The 23,464-nt window shown below is 38.4% G+C and overlaps 1 protein-coding gene and 1 long non-coding RNA gene across 2 annotated transcripts in view; one reads left to right on the top strand and one right to left on the bottom strand.

Annotated features, from left to right (window-relative positions):
- The window catches only part of LOC148044376 (uncharacterized), a 127,449-nt gene extending 118,602 nt beyond the window's left edge, over window positions 1-8,847 (top strand). The window contains exons 2-4 of the long non-coding RNA XR_015697494.1: window positions 1,803-1,849; window positions 3,678-3,904; window positions 8,738-8,847. This is a non-coding gene — a long non-coding RNA (uncharacterized LOC148044376). The remainder of the gene's footprint in view (window positions 1-1,802; window positions 1,850-3,677; window positions 3,905-8,737) is intronic.
- Window positions 24-19,335, bottom strand: VGLL3 (vestigial like family member 3). The gene is made up of 4 exons (XM_014055534.2): window positions 19,198-19,335; window positions 15,435-15,681; window positions 9,124-9,627; window positions 24-1,588 (listed from the first exon to the last, which is right to left on the bottom strand). The coding sequence occupies exons 1-4, from the start codon at window positions 19,333-19,335 to the stop codon at window positions 1,542-1,544; spliced, it is 936 nt and encodes a 311-aa protein (XP_013911009.2). The 3' UTR covers window positions 24-1,541.
- Window positions 19,336-23,464: the final 4,129 nt, after the last annotated feature.

Here is a 23,464-nt window from a genome sequence, read left to right as displayed (position 1 = left end):
GCCTAGGGAGACCCAGCGGGGCAAGATGGGGGGGAGCATGAGATATCACAGTAAGTTGGGAGAGACTTGATTCAGAAGCAAGTGGCTTGTTCCAGCACTAGGTCCCCCATGGTCTTCCCCCCTGATACCTCATGTGCACTTAACAACCTGCACATTCAATTAACGAATGCATTTAATTTAACGTAATTCAATTAATGAATCCTTGGGTTACAAATGCAATTGGCAGGCTCTATTACATTCATAACTCAAGGATTACCTGTATGTCTAATCAAGTCAGTGTCAGCCATTAGCAATAACAAAGCCAGACTTTTTCTAGATGACTTTTTTGCTTAAATTTTCATTTTTGTACTTGCACCAAATCTCTTTGCAGCATCACCTAGTACTTTCCAGTCTACTGTACATGCTACATAGATTGCTTAAAGTACTTCCTAATCATGCATTTCAAGGCTAGCATAAGTAGGAAACTTCCAAATAATTTGCAATGGGGGGGGGGAGAGAGAGACATGTACAAGTGCAATATAAAGTGGCTTCTAAAGTACCGACTAGGTGTTTTAATTTAGATTGAAGCTGAAAAGAATTAGGCTAGCATTAGTTACTTTGTGCTCAACAGTAAGAATGGAATTAATGTCAGTGTAAATGTAAGACCAAAGCTTTCTCTGCAGTTAAATTTTCAGTCAAAAACTCTGCATCCAATTACATTTTGAAACCAATTGTCCATATTTCAGATTTTTCACTAAAAGCAGTAAAGCTTATACTCATGGTTTCTATACTACATCTATGAAAACTATTTTATATATGTGTGATTGTTAAGAAGAAGGTAAAACACCTTCAAGAATTTGTTATCTATGTAGGACTGAACCTATGTAGCTAATAGTGAACAATTACAAGATATTTGATCAAATAACAATGAAATTCCACAAACAACTAAAAGTAGGCATTTAAAACATCTGACAGTGCACCCCTACAAGCAAGTTCTTTAAACAGAACTTTAAAATTATTTCACTTTAAAAAAAACAATCTCTTCTAAAATAGCCTGTAAATATTTATGTAAACTTTCTGTATTCCTCAAAAAGGATTCACAAATAGCTACCAAAATGCATTCCCAAAATTAGTTTCAATTACGTCCTGTCCTCGTTATGCATTAATCTTAGATGCCAACACACAACCAAACTAAATGCTTATTTAGTGGCATAAAAAGATGGATATCAAAAATGTTGTTGCAGATTCAGGTGACAAATGATGGATGGTGAACAGCGCTTGTCTTCTCATCTCATTTCTACTTAGCAATCCTGAGGTTGACAAATAGGCAGCTGGGCATAAAAGATGAGTCATATGATACAGTTGGCTCAGCATCTGCTTAGCAGAATGTCTAGTGGTGTTGTGAAGATGTAGAGAGAAGGAGAGAGAGACAGAAAGAGAGAGAGAGGGAGGGAGGAAGGGAGGGAGGGAGAGGGGGAGAGAGAGACGGAAAAGGTGTGCCGTATCCCTTTCTCAAAGATAGCAACTCTTAATGCTGATTCTTTGCAAGTTCCATTTGTACTTCAAAACCATAAAGCCTCCTTAGTTTTGTCCTGATGTTGGGTACCTGCTTCAAAAGAAAAAGGAAAGGATGCATCAATGGAAAATGTAATACAATTAATAGACATGATTTTAATATATATATACAAGGTACTTACTTCAGTTTTCCAAGAAAAATTGCTGTGATTTTTTAAAAAAATGATAGTTACTAAAATTCTTTGGCATGAACTTTATCTCTCTTTATAAATAATAAGTGCCTAAAAGATGCTGGTGCTTTCTTTCAGAAATTACAATTCAGCATGATAGGAATACGACACAGTGAATCTTAAATGTATGTTATCTTAAATTTATTCTCCCAATTCTTAGCAAGCTTGCAAAGTGATTCCCAGCTTTTTCTGCTTTTGTACTTAGAATAACAGCACTATAGTATTAAACTCAAAACCTACAATGTGCTTAATCTTAGCCATATTTTGAGATTTGTTGCTTTAGGCATAATTATGACTAACAACAGTTAATATATGGTAATTCATGTAAAATAAAGGCATTTGAACATTTTATAGCTGGCTGGTGTGAACAAAGAAGAATGAACAACATCTTGGTTCATATCACTAACTACAGTTAGCATGATATTTTAACTAGTGAATACAGAGCACCCATCCCAAATATTTATTTCTAGCATGTATGTATATATGTGTGTGTGTGTGTGTGTGTGTGTATTTGCTGATGCTTTATTTAAACTAAATTTGTATATCAGTGATTGGATGACCTCTGTATATGCCATATGTTAAATAAATAAATAAGCCTAATATGTAGGTATGATGAAATTGTGTAGTTTAAGACTACAAAAAATCTTGAAATAACAGTGTGACAAAAAAAATACAGGAATACGCCATGACGACCTATGCTTGACTTTCAAGACACTTCCTATTGCACCTTGCTTGTTCTATTAGTTTTTCTTAGTCTTACTGCTGCTAAAAATAAAAAAAGGAATACTGGATCAATTTGAAAACCAAAACAAAATGGACAGAAAATAATTAGTTCAGATTTCTTGTTTACCAGACCAGGTGAATCTACAAACAAAAGTCTTAGAAAAGTTTAACACAAGGAAATTGGAAACAACAAGACTGTTATTGGTGTCTATTTTTAATCAAACTAAAATTAAGTATGGTGCTGAAATTCCAACAGTCAAAGGGGAAAAAATGGCAATATTCCTGAAATTACTTACTGTTGAATCGTTTCAATATACTTTGATATTTTGATTGAATATACTTTTACAATTCTTTAACCTCAAGAAAACTATATTTTCTTAGGCACTTAAGATTTGTATTTGGTCTTCTGCCTCCTGAACAAATGGAGATGTCTTTCTAGGGACTATGAATGAGGCAAATGAATGGATATTAGTTTCCATTTTTATTCATTTAAAGATATTGTTAGGTAGATAGATATAAGTAGAGCTTTTCCTTTGTAAATGCATAAAAGGAAGCTTTTGGTTGAATGGTTGGATTCAGGGTATAGGAAATACATTTTTATTGAGCTACATATTTCTGTATATAGTATTCAAGTTCTAATAACTATTTAAATGAGGAAGTGTTTACAAAGAGGAGCTCAAAGTTAATTCATGCATGGTGAAGCGAGGATGTCAATAGTCCTCCTGTATAGACAATGTAGGTATCAAAGGCCCCTATTTTGGGGTTTCCTTTTCCAGAACTGCATTTCTGATATTATCCAGCTAGAATATAGAATGATGTAAATATAAGTATTTCAATCTTACTGTAATACAGCAGCCCCCCCAACCTTTTGGGCATCTGGGATCGGTTCTGTGGAGAGAGGACCAAAGGTGGGCATAATTTTGCATGCTGCCTGCATCCCGCAGATGGGGCATTGCTTGTTTGTTTCTGGCATGCCACAGCCCTGTGCTGGAAGGCCCTGCTATAGTCCATCAAATTCTGTTCTGCCAAGCATCCTATGCATCATTCTGCTTTTATGTATTATTTATATCTAAATATAATCTCTGCAACCAAAGAGTGTCAATAATAGCAAGTAACCTAACCTTATTTTCAATGTCCAAAAGATCTATGTTCAAATATCAATGCGTGGGGGGGGGGGAAGGACTGACATATACATGTTAAAGGTTAATGCAGCTTTTTTATGTCTCCCAGAACTGGTACCTCAAGACCCAAATGATTTCAACTACAAGTCCTTCCATGACATCACTTCATTGCATCTATTTTTCCAGTACTCCTTATAAGATGCTGATTATTATAAACATGTGATTCAGCCCAAGCAAAGAAAAGTTTGGATGAGAGCAAAGCATAGAATAATAAACTCTGAAACACTAGATCTGATCTTGGGAGTAACTCCTGTGTGTATAACAAAGCAACTACATGTGAGTAAATGTAGACTACTTCTGTATTTTTACAGTCAGACAAACATCTTGTGATACACGCTGTATCACATCTTAATATTGTACCTAAGCTCAAATAAAGTAGAACCATCAGCTTAGAGATGGTAATAAAACATTACTTTAATAGCATGAACAAATTTTAAGTCAAGTGGCATAAAATAGAAATAAATGAAACAACCTCTTTCTAGAAAAGCAAACATATTAAATCTGTATGAACTGAACAAATGGTATCTTTTGTCATGACATATCTTGATTTGTGATTAGGGGAATCTGAATTAGAGGATGTGGGGGGAGCTATTAAACAGGTGACCTGTTAATTGCAGTCAGATGATGCACATACAAAGGGCAGTGACTTGTATAGTCATCTTGCCATTTTTTTAACATGGCCAAACCGCTGTAGGCGTTTCTTCTGCATTGGTCAAATATATTGATGAAATGTCCATTTGCTGACCGTACTATCATTGCTGACATGGTCAAGAAGAGAAACATCTAATGATCAATGAAGTATGCACATCTCTATTGCATCTATATAGCATTTGATGGTTGGCCAGCACTCAGTGTCATGTAAAATTACTGAATGTACCATAACCAGAGAAATATGCCTCCTCAAATTTTCTGTAGCATAACAAAGTTATTATGAAACTAATGTGTTACCAGCAGATTCATCTTTTTTTTTTCAACATCACCCAGGAGATTAAGATGTGAAAAACAGAAAATAAGACCTTCCTGGATAATAAACACATTCCGGCTTTTGAGTGCATGCATTAAAATATGCACTCCCCTGAAAATAAGTCCTGCCTGAAAATATTGCAAGATATATAGGACTTGTAAATAATATATATTCATTTGTAACTACAATTAAAACTATTGCAATTGTGCTTTCAAATTATTCTAATATCCAGACTCTATCATGATACTTCACCCTTTACCATTCCTGTTTAGCTCCAATCCTCAGCCTTAGAAAAATTATACACATTTGAACAGAAAAGAAAAGGAATGATACCCCATTTATTATATTTTTATGTTTAAAAATTGCCAATAAAGTTGGATAATGATGGAAGGTTGGTGCAATGACATAATAATGCAAGCAATAAGTTGGGTGAATTGATTGTTGAATTTTCCTTGCAGAACGAAGACTCCATGCCATTTTATTAATGGAGAGAAACAACAATGGATAAGATGACTTTTTAACAATAAATCATAGAAGTGCAAAAAGGAAATAGAATCAGAATGACCTTAAGCCAATTATATTCTCTCCACCTGATCTTACTCACAGGAGTCTTACCAATAAAAAATGGAACTCTAAGTCATGTATGGTGCCTTAAGAGGAAACACAGTGGATAAACGTAACAAATGAACAAATGTTATTCCCATCTTCTACTGCCATATATTCACAACTCAACAAGTCTGATCCTCATTGAAAAGAGGATGGAAAAAGGATGTGTAAACCTTATTTCCTGCTTATTCATGAAATGATTTTATCATTATGTAATATCCATTTAGTCATATTGGCTAAAATAAAACAGGCATCACTAACACCATTTCAAGGCCAAATATGTCCTGAAGACTGTTCTCCATTATGCAACATCATTTTTAAGGCTGGATCTTACATGCATATGCAGTTAGCTGTTGGATATATACAAATTTATTTCCCCCTCCAAAAAAAAAAAGAATAAAGCCTATATAAAAAAGTTTTATATTTTTAAAAAGTCATATTTATCATATACTTTGTTATACCTATTTAGCTTTTTTGTGCCATAATCCAGGTTCCACTGCTATAACCAAGGTGCCATAACCCAAGTTCTAATCTAAAACAAGATTTGGCACACCATGTAAAATAAGTTATATGCATACTACCGTAAGAAACTGGATTCAGCTTTAACACTTTAATTAATTATGTTCTTAGACTAAGAAGTCACAAGTGTAGGTATGACTCATGAACTTGACATTATCAATCTCAGTAATGTGAATAATGCAAACTCTCTTGGAATGGAAGGAGGAGCCTATTCTTTTTAAATTGATACTTTCTAAATTGATTCTTTAACCAACTTGAAAGCACAAAGCCATAACTCTCACAAAGCCATAACTCTCTACACTGGATTATTAGTGTGTTTAAAGTATACATTATGGCTATATTAAAGCTATCACATGTGAGGGTACAGCTAGCCAGTGAGATGACCTTCTGCCCTTCCAATTTTCTTTCCTCCGTGAAATAATAGTTCTGCATTTTCTGTTTTGTTTTGTTTTGACTTTTCATTTAAAATTAGAGCTTTAAAAATGTTTTATTTTTATTTTTGTGGTCTGAGTGATAATCTAGGCAAAAAGAAGAAGAAAAATATAGAGTATAATATTTGAGCCACCTTTTCTTCTATAGGTTAATCAAGACAAATTTCATTGAAAACTCAAGTCTAGTAAAAAATATACTATACTTTGCAAAAAAAAGTAGGTTCCATAAAGAGTAATCTGCTTATTTTAGCAGATGATGACATCATAGCAGGTAATGACATTAAGTTCAAAATATGAAATGTAATTATTATTGTTTCATCACTATAGATGGAAACATTATTAATTGCCATAAAATCATCTAGGCTTTTAAAAGATCTAGTTGTGCTATTTTTTTAATTTCTTGAGGCTGCAAGTATCAAGCAACTGACTCTACCATTACATAAATGCAAATGTGAAAATAAAGATTGCTAGTTTGCAGCCACTAGTACAGAAAACAAAAAAGAGAAAGTCAAATGCAGTTAATATGGATCCAAATTGTTACTTGTTTTTGCCCTTCCCTCAGATAATTATTTTGCCGGATTCTAGGTTCTATTTCAAACATTTAAAAAATGAAAATCATTTTAAAGTGATAAAATTTATCTAACATATTTTCCTGCCATAACATATAGAAATCTTGAAATAAACATCCACTGATGTTTAATGGAGAAAAATATTTGCTTACAATAGTGCCAAATGAACCTATGGATTTATTCATGAAAAATGAACTATAACACATATTCATCAAAAACAGTCATCATTATGTTTTTCCCAAATACTGCTAATTGGTAAAGGATTTTACAATATACATTTCTACATGTTTTCTATCATTTCTTTAATGGAATCATCTCAAAATAAAAGATAGCTGTTTTATTTTGAGCACAAGACCAAACAAAGATTATTTTCTTTAAATGTGACATAGTTTCTATGGACTGAAATTTCATGATCTACTATCCATTAATAGGTAGGGAACAAGATGAGAGGGAAAGGGAAGGGAAGGAAAGGAATACATGGCCTAGGCTAAGTTGATACACAGCAGATACCAGGTTTTAAAAGTTCAGTTTAGTGAGCTTCACAATTTTCACAATTTAGTGAATGATAATTCATATTTTGTCAGAAATGAGTTATGCCAGTCACAAGCAGAAGGTACAACTTCCACAATAATTTGAATGAACTCTCCTGTATCATCTGCTACATAATACAGCATAGGAATAATTAAGGCATACAAATTGAGCAAATGCAGTGGAGTTCTGAAAATTTCAGCTTCTATGTAACAAAATGCCAATAACTAGAAGAGCCATCTCATTAGAGTTATCTCCTGTTATTCCAACTCTGGTACTTCAATAGTTTGATAACTCTAGCAAATGTTTGTGCATCTTAGATCTTTCTAACAACACAAGCTTGGTATATAGATCACACAACTCCATGCATGTTTTAATTCATGGCATGTCTGACAAGTGATAATTAGTTATTTGTTCATAACACAAAACATAAACAATATTATACAAATGATGATTGTTTTAACAATCATGTTAAAATGAATTGAAAAAAATATTTTAAGGGTTAATGTCACAGGACATTTAGAAAAGCTTTGAATGAGTTTGCAGATCAACATTTCAAACAGTAGTTTGCATCAAATTTAACATTTCAATAGTCATAATGCAGTCAAATCTACTGAAGGACAACATCTGAACTCAGCATTCTTAGAAGTTGTAAATTTAAGAAGTTATTTTAAGTGACTGATTCAAAATAGGCCTAACAATAATGTTATATGTTTGGATTGCAACAACTAAGTTTTTGGTTTAATGTAACAATTTGACATTTCCACAAATGCAGAAAACATATTAATGTAATATGTACTCCAAATATTGAGTTATCACAATGGAATTTGGTTTGTATATTTATAAGGCAGTTAATTGTAATCGAAATTGTAACTTAACATTCCGGGGAATTATGGCAATGTCAAGTCTGAAACCAGATCTCAACTAAACTAATGACTAAAGATTATGAATTTTCCAAACTCAAAGCCAAAAGTCAGAAAAAGCAATTTAGTTTTAACAAGAAACCCTCCTACTTATAAGAATAAATACATAATTATATTAATAATGTTTGAGTAAAATTGATAGTGTATGTTGATTTATTTGGGAAAAGATTGACATATTATTGAATTTTTTAAAAACATCCTTCAGGTCTACAGTATGTGATTTTAGATCGTCCTATTCTTGAGCAAGATTAAGGAACAAATTTCATTACAACTGCTTATACTAATAAACAAAAATGTTAAACATGGACTATGAAAGTCAAATTTTCAACTTTAAAGGCTCTTGGTGACCTTAAGCCAATTAATATTTTCTAACATGTCTTAGAGTTTTATGAAGATAAAATAGGAAAAAACAAGTATACCATCTGTCACGCCTGCAGACAGTTCCTTTTGGAATATTTGGCCTGCCACACTAATATTCTATTCTACTATGCTGTTTCATTAGCGGGGATTTGGGAAGGGAAATAGGAAGGACTAGAATTTGATGTTGTCAAAATAAAATTCCTTTCTAGAATCCAAGGTCATCCTTTGTCTCTACAACTCTGACCTGACCAGAACTGGATGAGTGGAACCACCAGCATGGCAGTGGAAGATTGGACCATGTGATGGACTTGTGTTTGGGGGGGGGGGCAAGATCATAAATTCTCAACTGGGTGAGGAAAACCCAGGAGGCTCAGATTCAGGTTTTCCAGATGTGCCAACATGACTCTATTAATAAATTAGAACTTAGAGCAATACTTTGCTTTGGACTCTGACTTAATTTTGGATGTTATTTGGAACCCTAACACCATCTTGAACTCTGGAAAATAAATAAGAATGCAAATACAATAATTTAAGGCCTATAAGTCATACATGTTATGAAATATTTGTAGATATCCAAAAGCTAATTCCAGCTTACCTGTTTCAAATCCAAATGTTGGCACAATATCAACTGTCCCATGAAAGGCTCCTGCCCAAGCTGAGGTAGCACAGCTGACAGTAGTAGGATCTGACTTTGTTGCATCACACTGTAGTGGAGGAATCTTGCCTCCACAAACTGAGGGCACTGGCAAAGGTCTGTACCGTGGGTCGAGATGTGAAGTTGGATGATGGTGATGATGCATGTGTACATGGGGATGATGATGATGCATGTACACATCATGCATATGTCCATATGAAGAGCTCACCTGGGATGCTAAAGGATAATGCCAAGACTCTGGCATGTTAGATGAGGGAGGTGGAGCAGTCTGATGCAACGTATGTCCTGGCCAGCTGTTAGGATCTGCTACTGAAAAGGTGCTTGGTATAGTAATGGGAAAATCACGATGAATTCCACTTAAAGATGGTGGAGGTGGAGTTTGATAAGAACTAGTCCAAAATGAAGCTGGGAAGTTCCTCCTTTGATTTGCAATTGTTGTGTTCTCTTTTAAGAGAAAAAACAAAAATTATATAAAGTCTTTAGATATAAAGAATTTAGAAACACCACTGCTATTATGTAGAGCAACAGCAATGGCAACAACACTTAGACATATCTATCTATCTATCTATCTATCTATCTATCTATCTATCTATCTATCTATCTATCTATCTATCATCTATCTATCTATCTATCTATCTATCTGCATATGCATATGCATATGCACATGCACATGCACATGCGCACACACACACACACACACACACACATACATACATATATACATACATATATCCTTAACCATAGGAAATTTAAGATGTGTTGACTTCAACTTCTAGAATTCCCCAGCTAGCATCAAAGTCCATACATGCTGGGTTGAAAAATGCTGTTCTATGTCAACTATGACTTTAGATATGACAACAGTTTGAATTGCACCTAAAGCACCATTGGACTGAAAACCATAGAATAGTGTGTTGAACATCCACCCTGGCAATAAACCTAGGAGATTAAATTTACCTGATGGATTTATTGCTAGCCTTTATGGATTCCTGTTAGATTTTTCAAAAATAAAGAAGAAAATGACATGTGCATGTGCGAGGTGGAATGGCTGTCAACCTCCTTCTCTCTGGTCTGGGTGAGCGAAAAAACACCAGAAATATTAACAGCTGAGCTTTGAGATCATGCGGAGAGGGGTCCTAGCAGTAGAGCACAATCCGGGGGACCCAAATAGCTGGTTATTTAGGGGGTCACCTCTATCGGGTGATCCCCAGTCCATGCGGCCGCCCATACCAATTTCTACAGTGCTCGGCAGCGAAAATGACGAACATGGTGGCACCACGTTGACAGCGCCGTTCCTGGCAGATTTTTACAGCTTTAGCCCTGTTTCTTCTTCTGACCGGGAGGAGCTCTGGAGGGTAGTTGACTGTTGGAGTGCTTTTACTCTCCGAGAGGAAGGGGATGGACTTGCGACATCTCCTGCCCTTGCTCCTGTGACCTTCAGACTACATTTGGACTGCATTGGACTATTCTAGACTATTCCAGAGAGGGGGTGGTCGGCCTGGCATGGCGCTGGAGGAGATCAGGCAGCTGGCTTTGTTACCGCTGCAGCCCTTTTGGGCGCCTACCCCCTCCGTTCCACCTAACTTGGCCTTCCCTGCGGTGCGGCCTCTCCTCTATTTGCCCTCACAGTCACTTTTGTCATCTGGCTCCCTCTGCTCACGGCTGCTGGACTCTGAACTTACGACTGGTCTCATCTGGTGTGACCACTGCCACCCGTTGCTGCTCAGGAATGCCACTACAGCCCCTTCAGACTTTTTGGACCCCTTGCTACACTATCCTACCACACAGGAAAGAGGAAAGACGAACTATCTTCCCTCCATATCATTGCTAACCTTTATCTAGCTGAACTTTTATGATTCCACCTATCAACTTTGCACAATTTTTTAACAGCTGCGCAACTTTCTGTACGTGGAGTGTTTGTGGTATGTATGTGATTGAGTGATCCCACACTTTTTAAAATTAATTTAACTGCATTTTCTATTTTATTGTATTGTTGTATTTTTAATATTATAGTGGGGTATGCATGTGGAGAATGCCTGGCCGGGATTGAGGGTGCGGCCTGGGGCCCCCTCCACTGAGTGCAGAAGCAGAAGTGGGTGGGGGCCCGGACCCACCTCTCATCCCAGAGCATATGATATGAATGGCCTGCCGAGAGGAACGAGGACCGTGGGAGGAGGGGGGATCTAAGGGGATGGGGGTGGGCCGGAGCATTGTGGTTACGACTGGGAGGGGCAGGTATGACGGGAGCTGCAGGGCTAGCCATTATCGGGGAAGGAGGGTTCGCTACGTCACAGCAATTCCTTGTTCCGGCCCTGTGAGCTCATCTCAAGGACCAGGTGACAAGGGAAGTCAAGGCTCTGGTCTCAGGCTGTTGTTGCTAAATGCCAGGTCTGTTATTCATAAAGCTCTCCTCGTCCAGGACTTAATATTAGACGAGGGGGCAGACCTGGCATGTATTACTGAAACCTGGCTGGGCCATGAGGGATGAGTCCCCCTCTCAGAAATGTGCCCAGAAGGGTTTCAGGTGCTCCACCAACCACGACACCAGTGAAGGGGTGGGGAGTGGCAGCTATTATCTGGGAATCATTAGTTCCTCGCAGGATCCCTGCTCCGGAGACTGTCGGGTGTGAGTCCCTCCTTGTGAAGTTGGACCTGGGAGGTCAAGTGGGCTTGTTTCTGACGTACCTACCTCCCAGCTGTGCCACGACAGCCCTGCCTGCGCTCCTAGAGTCAGTAGTCGGACTGGCGGTTGAGTTCCCCAGACTTATAGTACTGGGGGACTTCAACCTGCCATCTCTTGGTGAACACTCTGATGGGACCCAGGAGTTCATGGCTTCCATGGCAACCATGGACTTGACCCAGGTAATTCAGGGTCCGACTCATACAGCGGGACACACACTCGACCTTGTGTTTCTTTTGGGGCAGTGGAGACATGATCTGGAATTAAAGGGGATTGAGATCTCGCCCTTGTCATGGTGAGATCACTTCCTGTTGAGGCTTGATTTTTGGAAGCTGCTCCCCCACTGCAGGGAGGTGGAGCCGATTAAATGGTTCTGCCCCAAGTGCCTGATGGACCCATTGGGATTTCAGATGGAGCTTGGAAGGATACCGGACTTGCCCACAGTCCGACTGAGTCCTTGGTTGCTGCTTGGAATATAGTGGTGGCTGAGGCATTAGAACGGATTGTGCCTTTGTGTCCTCTCCATGGCAGTGGATCCAGGAGAGCTCCTTGGTTTACCAAGGAACTCCAGGAGATGAAGCGCCAAAAGAGACGCCTAGAGCGACGCTGGAGGGCTAGTAACTCCGAATCTGACCGAACACTGCTAAGAGCCTTTATTAGGACTTATCTGATGGTGATATGGGCAGCAAAATGTACTTATTTTTCCGCTCTTATTGCGTCCGCAGAATCTCGCCTGGCTGCCCTGTTTAGGATAACCCTCTCCCTTCTGAAAGGAAGGGATGCAGGGGAACCCTTGCAGGGAAGAGCTGAGGAATTTGCCCAATTTCTGACAGACAAAGTCACTCAGATTCGGATGGACCTAGACTCCATTTGGACAGTGCCAATAGAGATGCCGAGGGAGGGCCTTGATCAAATTTTGTGGAGTGAGTTCCAGCTTGTCACTCTGATGAAGTGGACAAGGCCATGGGAGCGGTGAGTGCCGCCACCTGTTTGCTGGACCCGTGTCCCTCCTGGTTGGTTTTGACCAGCAGGGAGGTGACACGAGGCTGGCTCCAGAGGATTGTGAACACTCGCTTCAGGAGGAATCTTTCCCGCAGCCTCTGAAGGAGGCGGTGGTGAGACCCCTCCTTAAGAGGCCTTCTCTGGACCCAGCTATCCTTAAAAACTACCGTCCAGTCTCCAACCTCCCTTTTTTAGGGAAGGTTGTTGAGAAGGTGGTGGCCTTCCAACTCCGACGGACCTTGGATGAAGCAGATTATCTAGATCCCTTTCAGTCTGGTTTCAGGCCTGGCTACTGCACCGAAACCGCTTTGGTCGTGCTGACCGATGATCCCTGGCGAGCCAGGGATAGAGGGCATTCCTCTATCCTGGTGCTCCTTGACCTCTCAGCGACCTTCGATACCATTGACCATGGTATCCTTATGTGACGGCTAGAAGAGGTGGGAGTGAGAGGCACCATTCTGCGGTGGTTCTCCTCTTACCTCTCTGGCAGGTCACAGTCGGTGTTGGTCAGAGAACAGCAGTTGACCCCTAGGCCCCTTGAATACAGGGTGCCGCAGGGCTCGGTCCTGTCCCCCCTCCCATTTAATATCTACATGAAGCTGCTGGGTGAGATCATTCGCCGGCACGGGATTAAATACCATCAGTATGCGGACGATACCCAGTTGTATCTGTCCGCCCCGTGCCAACTCAGTGAAGCAGTGGAAGTGATGTGCCAGTGCCTGGAAGCTGTTAGGGTCTGGATGGGAATGACCAAGCTTGCACTTAACCCTGACAAGACCGAGTGGCTATGGATGTTGCCCCTCAAAGATAGTCCAGATATTCCATCTTTAAGCCTGGGGGGTGAAATCTTACACCCCTCAGAGAGGGTCCATAACTTGGGTGTCCTCCTGGACCCACAGCTTTGCCTGGTGCACCAGTTGCGGCCCTACCTGGACCGGGAGGCACTTCAAATGGTCACTCATGCCCTCGTCACCTCAAGACTTGACTACTGTAATACGCTCTACATGGGGCTGCCCCTAAAAAAAGTTCGGAGACTACAACTGGTCCAGAATGCAGCCGCGCGAGCGATATTGGGTGTATCAAGATACACCCATGTTACACCTATCCTCCGCAAGCTGCACTGGCTCCCGATCGGTCTCCAAACGCGCTTCAAGGTGCTGGTTATCACCTTTAAATCCCTGCATGGCCTAGGACCTGGATATCTATGGGACCATCTTCTGCCACACACCTCCCAGTGTCCGATAAGATCCCACAGGGCCTTCTCTGGGTGCCGTCAACTAGACAATGTCATTTGGCGGCTCCTCAAGGGAGGGCCTTCTCTGTGGCTGCCACGGCCCTATGGAATGCTCTACCCCCAGAGATCCAGACCCTCCCCACTCTCGCGGCCTTCCACAAAGCCATTAAGACTTGGCTTTTCCAGGAGGCCTGGGGCTGTTGACCTCTTGAATGAGGTCCAGCCCCATTAAGGTTGAGTGTATGTTGTATCTCTTTTAACTTGTCTTGTTTTCTACTTTTTAAACATTTTAATATTCCTTTTATTGTTTTTATGTAAGCCGCCCTTCGGGATTGGGCTGCATATAAATTTATTAAACTCGAACTCGAACTTTTAGGCCTGGACACAAGTCATACATTAGGTAGTATTATTAGGTATTCTATTATTTCTATTGTTCAGAAACAGAGCTTTTAATCCTCTGTTGTAAGTGATTTCTACCAGTTTAATATGTTAATTTTACTTTTTCCTATTTTTTGTTTGTCAGAGGATTATTAGTTTATTGTTAATATACTGAAAAATAATAATACTTTCACAAATTCTGCAAATTCATATAAGTCATTTGTATATGCAACTAAGTTACACTACTCTATGAATTCAATATGATACTATCTCTTTAGATCTGGCCATCCAAAGTAAATTTAAATTCTTTTTTAGTTGTATATTCAGAACTGAATATACTTTTGAACTTCATACCCCATGTTTCAAATTTATCATTAAATGAAGAACTATGCCAACTATTTGCAAAATTTGAGGTGCTACAAAATGATACTACTCCTCAGTGTCCTAAAAACAAAGAGCTCAGAATCACAATTTCGAATCAACACTGTGTGTTCACTTTGTCTATTAACTGAAACTTAATTGATATATTAACTAATGTTATTTTATTTTACATGACCACACACTGATATGTTTAAAATTGGGCAAATGATTTTCTCTCTACATAATAGGTATTTCAATTGCTTTCCTTTGTCTTTTGAATTTTTAATTATTCTTGTTTTTTTATTTATCTATAGATTGAAGATAATAATCATAATTAAAACATTCCCAACTATTTTCACATTCTTCTTGAAGCTATTTAGATTCCATCCATGCAGAAAAATATTTTTGCTAGCTAGCCCAATTTCTCTAGCTGTGTATGTTATGTGCTGAGTGCACATAGTGGAATGGTTTTGTGTTGCATTGCATTGTTTTTGTTCTTTAAATATAGGTAATATAGTAAGCTGAAAGAAATCACTGCATGTGTTTTTACACATCTATGAAGAAAACAATGTTCAATTCAGTTTCCCTTTTAAAACTTACCTCTCCATAAGTCTGTTTTGGTTTTTGAAAGAACAGCCTCTGAATTGAAGTTGTTAGATTGAGTTAAAGCTCTTGAGAAGTGTTCATCCACCACTGAGCCAATGTCTCCCTGAAAGTAGGTGAAAAGGACGCAGCGAGAATTAAGGTATTCCATTTCAGTAGGCTGATCTTTCTCCTCTTCCTCTTGCTTATTAGAAAGTGTCACTTCCAGAGTTTCTTGCATCTTGCTATATACAACTATTTTATTCTAAGGGGAGAAAAAAATGGATAGACAGTAGAATAACACATAATTACATATCCTAAAAGCTAATGATTGTCAACCTATGAAAATGAATATACCTTATATATTTGTTTCAACTGCATTCATGTTTGTTAATTAGTTACTATCATGGCCTGTTAGAATCACCTTTATATTTCCCATCTGGTTATTTGATTGTGATAGAAAAAAAAAATTAAAACAAGTATTTTTGAATGTTTCAGAATGGTGAAAAATCCCATCTCACTACTAAACAAATACATTTTTTAAAGATGTCTATTTCCTAGGATGAGCAATTGTGAACAGTAGATAATGGAAAAAGAAGAGAAAATTAATCCTTCAGTGAAAGAGTAAGTTATGAAATATCGAGGCCATAATTTTGATCAAAAAAACAAATGCCACTAATTTATTATTTCAGGATTATTCAGCTTTAAGATGTTTCTTATTTGGCAAAAGCAAATTCTTTGTGGCATTTTTATGTATTGCATAAAAAGGCAGATTGAAACTGAATAAATAATGTGGAAAACAGAAGAATTTTATATTATATATATTTTCCAATAAACCAAAAAATTATGCTAGAAAAAAACCAGCCCAATTTAAGCCAATTGTTTTCAAAATATTCCCTTTTTTTAACATAAAACTTGTCTATTATGATATGATACTCCAATATTCTATTATAAAAAGAAAAAGAAAAATTTAAGTAGAATACAATATGTTTCAAAGCAGTTTAGATTTTAGATATAAAAAAAATCTGCTTCTTGTCATACAAGTTTGTTCAAAATAGATATTAATGTAATACAACTTTAAATTATAAATCAATAAATATTACTTTAAATAAACAAATACCTACATACAAAATTGAGTTACAATTAAAATACAGGGGCAAGTTCCTAATTTATACTGCTCTGACACTAATATACTGTAGGGTGGGCTTGAAATAATTATCCTAGCTTTGATAAAACTGCTCTTACAATAGCAGAAAGAAAAAATAATAAAACAGAAATCATTGGAGTTTAGACCATATTTGTGAATTCCAACCAAGATGGTCACTTCCCATGTATGGAGAAAACATTTGTGTGTGTGTTTGTGTGCACAATAATGATAAAACCTCATGGAATGCAGTAAAAACCAAAAAAAAAAAGAGTGAATTCTCAAATGACTATATTGGGGCCAAGTCAATATTAGTCCCACTTCACCCACGCACAGCATAGTCTAAAAGTGTTGTCATTCTGATAAGAATGTACTGATTTATTTTGTTGCATCAGATTCTTAAGTCAAAGGGTAAAAGCTGAATTTCAAAAATAAAATTTTAAATGTAGTTTTTATACTGGTTTATTTTTCACTTTTCTTTTAAATCAATACTGTGATGAAACATAAAGCGAAGTGCTGCTTTCTCTCATTTATTTAAATTTTGGCAGATAATTCTGCACACATTTAGGCAAGAAGTCATTGAAATCAGAGGTGGGTTGCTCCCGGTTCGGCTCAGATCAGACAAAGCAGTAGTAGCAGCGGAAGGAAGCTCCGCTCAACAGCCCAAATGCTTCTGCACATGTGCAAAAGTGGCACACGCATTAGTGCACTTGAACCAGTAGTAAAAAAAATTGCAACCCACCACCAATTTTATTTAATAAAACATATCTACTGAAACTCCTGCTAAATGTATATGAAGACATTTTATTCATATAATTCTTCATTTTGTTGTATTATGTCTGTTTGGAATTGATCTACTCACTTGAAGAATAAAAAGACTTCATTAAAAACAACAGCAAGCAGTAGAAACAATATAAGCAACATAGTCTTGTGGCCACTTTTACAGAAATATATTCATTTACATTATATTTCCATGTGTTACAACTCAGTTAATCAAATACTCTTATGCAAAGGATTATACTCCATCATGATACAGTTTGCAGTAATACGTCCTATAGTTTTTAAAATGTTTGCTGTAACAAACCAACTTTTCTCTTTTGAATAATGGGACACTGCATTTCTGGTGACATGTCTAAAAGACTAAAACTGAAAACTGACTAGGCTTTCCATTTAAGATGACTTATTATGCCTATACAATCATCATAATGATCACATTTTCACATTGACAAACCTCAAACTTTTTTTGGAACCTACTTTCAACTTAGGCAAAACAATGTTATATCTTCTAAAAGAAAATTCTAGTCATGTATTCTGAATACATGTACTTGTAAGTAAAAGACCATACTGAATTTAATGTGACTTCTTTCTGGGCATGCTGCATATTCAAAACTGGGGCATAAATGCAAAAAAGCAGCCTTCCTTAATGACAACCTCCAGCTTTTATTCAGAATTAATGGTGAATTCATGAATTCACAGCCCAAACATGGCTTCTTTTTAGCAAATGCTGATCTTCCAAATCTTTTTCACTCCTACGTCTAAGAGAATATACAAAACTTTGAATAGGTCTCAGATGACTCAGAAAAGGGACACAGTGGCGCTCAATGTGGTCATCACAAAGGTTTTCACATTCCAAGAGGAGGATAACTCAAGAAACCCTCCAGCCTTGGACACAGAATTGGTAAAAAGAAGAAAAAACTAGAAAGCTGCCTATATCTCCCACAATCCTCAGATATGATACCTCCATTTTGGTCTGATGGGAAATAACTTTAAACATGAAGTACCACCAGTTTGCAGTACATTCATTCTATGTTACTGAAGCGGCAGGACCTTTTCTTCTGCCAGATAGGCAACCCTCTTCCAAGTTTCTCGTTAAGACTCTGCTTGTTAAGACTCATCTGATACCCTCTCTTCTTCAGTTTCAGCCATCTAGCTATCAAAATCATCCAGGCTCCTCCAGATACAAAGTTCTAATGCTCCTCCTTTGAGCAGACACTTCATCAATTGACAGTGGCTGAAGCCACCCTACACCTACATTGTTCAGAGCCTGCCCAAATACTCATATGGTGGCAAAAAAACAACAACAACCTGTTATTCATCATGTAGGGACATTCTGGACCATATTTAGACTAAGGTTTGAACGGCTATGTATAAGGGGTTAGCAGTAAGGCAAAGCATATGTTCATGAATACATCTGTGAGTAAGTGACTGAGTCAAACACTGCATCTGATTGGATTCATATGCCCTTTTATATGTAGTCTGCATGTTGAAGAGATGAGTATCACTTCTAGATTAGAGAATGCCAGAAGAATATTTATGTATGTGGTGTGTGGCTGAAGACAGGTCTCCACACAGAGCAATCAGCCATTCTGTTCAACCAGGTACCTCATGAGTCTCATGAGTCAAACTCGTAAGTGATACATGGCATTGGTTAAACTACAAAGGTCACCCAGCCCCTTCTATAGATAAACATCCAGCGCTCGTTTTTGAGCAGACGCTTCATCAATTTTTTCTCACTGCTGGGTTCATCCATCCCACCTCTCCCAAGAATGGGTCTAGCAGACTCCGTCATTCCCATTTCTGTTTTCTCCGCCCACTACTAGAATAACAGCTTTCCCGTTGACTTGTTAAAGGTCTCACCTGTTGGCTCGGCGTGAACGCTGGTGTAGAGAACGGGCAAGGACTCGTGGAACACACGGCGGATGCTGCGGGCAATTTCACCTGGGACGGGCGACGCGTCGCTTGCGCCTGATGCCTCACCACATCCGAGCAACTCATGATACGCCCAGGACCTGCTGTTGCTGGTCCCTGCAGCTCTACGCTCCGGTCACAGCTACCCTTTTCCAAGTGATCTCGACAACGGTGCTTTGATGGGACTGCGAAGCCAAGACGCGTTCATCTTCAGCAGGCGACCGCTTTCACACTTATATAAGAAGTTCTGAAACGGCGGCGGCGGCGGCGGCGGCGGGCGCATAAGGAGGCAGCGTAGCCACGGGGAGGCAGAGAAGCGCAATACGCCTCTGCCGCCCTGATTATCATATACGCAATACGGAGCCCCCACACTCGACCAGTTGCTAGAGCACCAGGCAGCGCGTCCCAACTTAGAAAACTCCGCCTTGCCCTCTTCGGATTGGAGTAAAGTTTGCTTCGAGACTGAAAGTGGATTCTCGCAAAAAAGAGACTGCCGGCTTCCTTCATTTATGCAGATTGATAGTGCGCGCTGGGTCAGTTTTAGATTGGGATATTGCGCGATGAGTATGCTGTGATATGTTTTGCTTCGCGAAAGCGGGGAATAGCAACTGCGCCCAAGGAAGGATGGGGAACTAATACATTTTTTTTTGCTTTTTCTTTTGCTGTCAGTGTATTTGGCAATTTGAAATTCATCGTGGAATATGCATCAGTCTCCAATTTAATTTTGCATTGCATTTTTATAACCTTAAAGATGTCCCATCTTTATGCTAAGGTTATAAAAATGCAATGCAAAGAGCAAAAAAAAAAAAAAAAAACCAAAACCAAATTGTCCTTCTAGTCTCAGCAGGTACAATGTCAATTGCTTTCCTAAAGTGTATTATAATAGTCAATCTTTACAGGCAGAGATGGTCAGAATGAGAAAATAATTTCAGGAAAAAAGAAATGACAATCTGTAAGAATGGATGTGGTTCTAACCTTTTCTTCTGCTGTGATTTTTTAAAAGAACACCTCCTGCAATTTAATGCCAAAGCTCATAAAACTACCACCAAAGCGTTTCCAACTAGAACATTTTGTGAATTACTGCTTTGCTAGCTGAGGAAATGCTATTATTGCACAAGTGCACTTTTGGAAAATGCTTATAGTTTTCTTTTCTGGTTTTTCCCCACAATATGGGAGCTAAGTAGCTTATATTTAAAGGGAAGGAAATATTGCTGAATTTTTGCTTCATTTATGCAACATTGACTTATTCTTATAATATTATGCATGTTTTGATATATTGTTGAATATATATTGATATAATGTGAAGAGGCAAATTCACACTAACTCACATCTCTGCTTCTATGCTCTGTCATGGCTATAGAATGTTCAGAATCCTTCTACCTGTACAATGCACATATCAACTCACACCCACATTGTATTAGTATATTATTGCTATCCATCCAGGGGCAGCATATGGCAATCAGACTACCTATTGATGATTGCCATGTAATGTTATAGATTGCTTCATATAATCTGTTCAGAAATTGCCACATGCTTCAAATCATTTTTTACAACTTTTTCATCATACTGTCATTCACCCATGAAGATGTAATGCAGTTCCCTATTGCAAGCAAATCACTCATGTTCATTAAAAGCTTGACCATAGTCATTTAGCTATATACAATATAGTCATGGTGGTCCATGATGTAAACAACTGCTTGGGGAGGGGTCAGCGTGTGCAACCCATGTGTCAATATGTCACTCACAAAACAGAACACAGAGGGCCACATGTGGTTTATGCATTATGGTTGCTGTATGGTGGAGACTGAATGGTCATCTTATTCTTTTCGATTGGTGGGGTGTCAGACTGCCTTGTCTCAGCCTCAGCATCCAGATTCATTGTTTGTTAGATAGGAGTTGCTGTAACACTAATGCAATTAGTCAGTGTTGTCTACTTCATTGCCCTTTTCTCTAATGTTCTTATTGAAGAAATTATACTGGCCTGTTTCTGCATGGGGGTGTGGGGGAAATGAATTGCAATTATTGACTGCTCTGCTCTACTGAAGGACATCATAAGAGCCAGAATGGAAATGCTACCAGCCACCCATGACCCACCAGGTGTGGATGAAATACAAAGAGGAAAAGGTGTACATATAATGTGAAGCAACTGGTCAATCAGCAGCAGACTCTTACCAAAATATATGGCCACAGGGGATGGTCAGGTCCTTTGTGCAGACTATTCCTGCAGAGGTATGCAAAGCTTTCTGGTTAAACAGGAAACACCTGTGTACCAATGTATCAAAATTAACAAGAAAAAGACTCAACAATCTCCTTTCTTTCTCCCACCTTCTTCCACTTACAGTGTGCTACATGTGCTATGAGGCTTCAATCTTATCCATGCAAGTCAGATTCACCAGAGCATACACAAGTATGCAAAAATATTCCTTTCACTCTCTGGCAATACCAGGGAAAGCAGGTATCCTTGCAATCACGGGTACCAGGTTGTGGCATGGGGACTGAGAGAAAGTTGGACTTTATATTTGACCTGTTATTTCTTTTTATTAGCCTTTCGATCGACAGCATCAATGTCCCCCCCCCCCTGCCGATGTTGCCAGGATATGTGTATGGTTTTATGAAAATAGTGCAAAACTTCACTACCATGTGGCATTCACAATGACTCACGTATTAGCTACTGCTAGATCTTGCAAATCCACCATACAGGACTTGGCTTAGTAAGATGTGATCCCCTGCTACAAAATATACAGGTTTCCATCCAAATCAGTTTGGGAGGACCAAGAAAAAACCACATACTCATGAGCACTTATAATATTACCTTGTCAGATAATGAAATGTCTGCAAACAAATAACGAAGCTCAGAGAGCACCAAGAACTCGAACTCAGGGCAGAAGAAGCTAAACCATAGGTGCAGATTTAATAATAATTCAATTATAGTCTTGAATAGTGTAATGAATTAATACTAATTTAATATTAGTGGAACAGGATAGCACACAGAAGCAATTTTGTGATGCTAGATCCATTCTCTCACAATGTTTGTCATTGCCATGTCAAACTTTTTATTTCTTATACTACGATATGGAGAAGGTGGAAGTATACTGAGAATTCATCTGTGTGGCAAACCTGGTGGAATTTTTAATAAAATACTTACATTGGCAAGAGCCTATGGATAAACAATTATGTATGAAAACACATCAACCTACAACCTACACTTAATTATTGTTTCAGTTGTGCATCCTGTGCTTGTGGTAATGAGCAACCAATTCTATTGCTCTTGGATCAATGCACAGTATGGCACTTCTCTTTGATAGCCCCTATTGAAAGGTGAGGGAAGCACAGTTTCTCCTCTTCTTAATTCTTACTGCTGCTTTCTCCACATTTCAGAAATGTAGGGACAAGAGATGATTAGACATCTATGGAATTCGCAGAGACTGGGCATCCCAGAAGAGTTGTAGGATACCTTCAAAGCAGACTGCAACATGCAGATGACCATGGACTTTCTTAATTCCTTTTGATTCCCTATTCCCATCCCTACTTTTTCCTTTGCTTAAAATTGTGTTCTGTTCTTTAGAAAAAAGATTTTGGCTAGGGTTACAATTTTGCTGTTATCTTCCGCCAATGTCCTATGCTAACATGTGGATTAACATGAATGGGCACGGGGCTGTGTATTTGTACACAGCAGGTAGTCAGTTGCTATTCCAGGCAGGCACAGCTGCTTTCCTTGGATTTTACTGAGAACACAATCTGCTGTACAAATGATACTGAGCCTGAAAAGCCACATATGGGCTTTCCTATCCAGTGAATCAGAACATGGATAAGCTTGCAAAGAGATGCCTACAGATATGAATAGAAACATGCACAAGCACAGAAACAGAAATGGGCCAATACCAATGCCTATCTACATACTATTACTGGTAATCAGTTCCATGTAATTGTTAAGAAAATGATAGCTTGTGGTTCTATCAGTATCACAAAGATGGGACACTTTTCACTTTCCTTTTGTTTTCTTGTCTCCCATTGCTGGAATGGTGAGATAAGATAAAGACTTTAAAGTTTGTTAAGGACTGTCAGGAAACCTGGGATTTGGGGACAATATATGTATTAAAGTGACTGAAAGAACGAAATCTAGTTTCGATCAGAACTTGGAAGAAAATAGTGCTTATCCTTCCCCAAAGAGCCACACGGTTGAAGACTCCATAGCAAAACTCAAAATGCTTATTGT

This window comes from Thamnophis sirtalis, unplaced genomic scaffold (assembly GCF_051295495.1).
Source record: "Thamnophis sirtalis isolate CommonGarterSnake01/CBP01778 unplaced genomic scaffold, rThaSir2_p1.2 scaffold_8, whole genome shotgun sequence".
Lineage (NCBI taxonomy): Eukaryota > Metazoa > Chordata > Lepidosauria > Squamata > Natricidae > Thamnophis > Thamnophis sirtalis.
Note: the sequence above shows the minus strand (reverse complement) of the source record. Positions and strands in the feature narration are given on the sequence as shown.